This window comes from Pelmatolapia mariae, linkage group LG10_11 (genome assembly GCF_036321145.2).
Source record: "Pelmatolapia mariae isolate MD_Pm_ZW linkage group LG10_11, Pm_UMD_F_2, whole genome shotgun sequence".
In the NCBI taxonomy this organism is placed as follows: Eukaryota; Metazoa; Chordata; class Actinopteri; order Cichliformes; family Cichlidae; genus Pelmatolapia; species Pelmatolapia mariae.
The window spans coordinates 55,601,919-55,604,538 of NC_086236.1; the positions used below are offsets into that span (position 1 = coordinate 55,601,919).

At 39.1% G+C, this 2,620-nt stretch overlaps 1 protein-coding gene across 1 annotated transcript; it reads left to right on the top strand.

Moving 5' to 3' along the window:
• The first annotated feature begins 829 nt into the window (after positions 1 to 829).
• On the top strand, positions 830 to 1,712 carry fabp4b (fatty acid binding protein 4b). The gene is made up of 4 exons (XM_063485723.1): positions 830 to 991; positions 1,092 to 1,267; positions 1,356 to 1,457; positions 1,574 to 1,712. The coding sequence occupies exons 1-4, from the start codon at positions 919 to 921 to the stop codon at positions 1,625 to 1,627; spliced, it is 405 nt and encodes a 134-aa protein (XP_063341793.1). The 5' UTR covers positions 830 to 918; the 3' UTR covers positions 1,628 to 1,712.
• Positions 1,713 to 2,620: the final 908 nt, after the last annotated feature.

A 2,620-nucleotide genomic window follows, 5' to 3' on the forward strand; every position in this document is an offset into this window, starting at 1 on the left:
GGATGTACCAAGTTTTTGTGCCAAACACCTTCCTGGTGTAAAAATTGCATGTTATGCCGCTCTCTCTTGTTTTTTTGGAAGACTACTTAAAAATGATAGGTCTGGCTCCTTGGAAGCAAATTATGAAGTACTATTGTATGTCGAAAATATATATGAGCAAATAAATGTTAAAAAAAAAACAACCCTGACCTTATAAATTTGCCTGATAATGCATTTTCACACAAATTGTTCTGTCTGCACCTCTAACACAGAATTAGCCCTTTTTAAGTATTAACTGCTGTTCACATGGCGCCACCTACTGCTTAAAGTCAACATAACTATATACAACTACAAAGTAAAGAACTGTGTAGGAATCTGTTTTCCAATTTAACATTCTGTTGCAGTTGTGGGAAAATTCACTGAAATAGAACATGCTATATTAGCAGTTTCACAATAAATCTCAAATAGGATATGTTTAATGTAAAAAAGCAAAACATCTTCTTTTCTACATATAAATAATACTTTTAAACACTTAAATGATATTTATTTTTTAGTATTTATTCAGGAGTATTTAGGTGTCTATTTGCATGAATCATCACATGTCCTGTATATGTTTTGTTAACGGTTTTTAAACCCCTTTTACTTCCGTTTTATTGCTGAAGTCAGTAAACGCAGGATAAGCTACACATTTCACTTCTATCAAACGCTTAATCAAAATCAGATGAAATCTGATTTAAAGCCACGCCCCTAATCTGCTGATTTCCAAGGCAACCCGGGCACCTGCTCTTGATTGGTGGGCCCGAATCAAACGCGTGCTCAATCAAGCTACAAATAGGCAATTTTCACATCTTCTCGGTCTCTTCGCCTTTCATCAGCAGAGGATTCAAGTATTTTTTTGTCTGCAGCCCAAGCGTCAGCTTCACCTTCACCTTCACCATCATGGTTGAGCAGTTTGTTGGAACCTGGACTCTTGTTAACAGCGACAAGTTTGATGAGTACATGAAAGCAGTCGGTAAGCTTGTTCATTTTGTGTGTTTGTTTGCTTAAAACGATGCACGCTGTTATCTGTTGTATTTTAACAGTTTACTAATTGGATCCTTCCTGTGTTGTAGGCGTAAATTACACCACTCGGCAAATGGGAATCCTTGCAAAGCCTAACGTGGTAATCAGCATGGGTGATGATGGGTTTATTACACTAAAGTCTGTGACTACATTCAAGACCACGGAGTTCAAGTTCAAGCTGAATGAGGAATGCGACGAGGACACTCCTGACGGCAGAGCCACCAAGGTGGGTCATCACAGGTCCAGCCAAACTTTATTTTACACACATTTTAAGGTCTTACTAAAGCCCTTTCTATAAACTTTCCTAATTTCAGACCACCATGACAATTGAGGATGGCAAACTCGTGCAGAAACAGGCTTGGGATGGAAAGACGACAAGAATTGAGCGAGAAATTGAAGATGGAAAACTAATAGCTGTGAGTAACTGATGGTTTCTGTGCCATTAAAGCTGTTTGCTCTTTAAATGCAGTCTGCATGCAGCTCTACAGCTTTAAGTGAATGAATGTCTGACCTTTGAACCCTGTCTCAACAGAAATGTTACATGGATGATGTTGTTGCAGTGAGGACCTATAAGAAAGTAGCTTAATGCACTCTTTGTGAAGAGTTCCTGTTCCTTCAAGACTGTGTGCTACTGCCAAACATACCAATAAAGTTTAAACTGTGACACTTCACTCTGTGTCTGACTCTTACTACAAAGTCTTGCACTTATGAAGCATCATCAGGTGCACATTCATTGACTCTAATGTGGCTCTGGTGCATAAACTCGAATGTCAAATGCTACTCATCCATGCAATTCAACATCCTTGACCTATTGGGGTTTAAATGATTGCCAATGTGTGCAGCTCATTCCTACTCAAAATTTACAGTGGTGCCAGTTTGTCTCCATTTCTAACACTACTTTCAAAGCCAGACTAATTCCCTTCAGTTTAACAGATTGCACTTTAAAAGGCATTTTCAATATGGCTGGTTCAATTCCAAGAATTGCATTATAGACTGTATCAATACAGCATGTCCTGCATCCAGATACCTATCACTATGCAAGTGTGCATCCTTTACTAAAAATGCTGTGCCAGCTGCGCATAATCAGGTCAAAGTTAAGGGTGCAAAATTAAGGAAATACCTCCCTGTATCGCTGCACTAGTTTAATGTTTGTAGCTGGCATGACCTACAGTTACCTTCTCTAAACTGTAGCAAACTGTTTAAATGTAAAACCTTTTAAAGCAAGAAACCTGATTGGCTTAAACACACCTCTGATCTTAAAGCTAGAGGGGAAGGGGGTTACAAAGGCCTTTTGTTTAAACAAAGGGAAGGAAATCTCCTAAAATCAGAGTAGCCCTCATATGACAAGGAGGTGAGAAGGCCAAATCCCTGCTTGCAGTTGGAGCAGTGACCTAGTCTTGGTCCATGGATGCAAAATTCAAGTGAGTGCACATAATTAGTTTTAATTAGGGTCCTTTAGAGCACTACACTGAGGTATAAATCCTCCAAAAGATTTCCAGGCTGTAGTGAATGACTGTGGCCCCAGGTGGTAGTCAAGCAACAATGAGTATTGACTAATGACAAGCTGCTTTGTTTTGTC

Bases quoted from the DNA above. Each gene is read 5' to 3' on its own strand.
- fabp4b (XM_063485723.1), top strand. From the start codon at position 919: ATGGTTGAGCAGTTTGTTGGAACCTGGACTCTTGTTAACAGCGACAAG. The intron at 1,268-1,355 runs GTGGGTCATCAC...TCCTAATTTCAG, and splicing joins CTGACGGCAGAGCCACCAAG to ACCACCATGACAATTGAGGA. The intron at 1,458-1,573 runs GTGAGTAACTGA...CTGTCTCAACAG, and splicing joins AAGATGGAAAACTAATAGCT to AAATGTTACATGGATGATGT.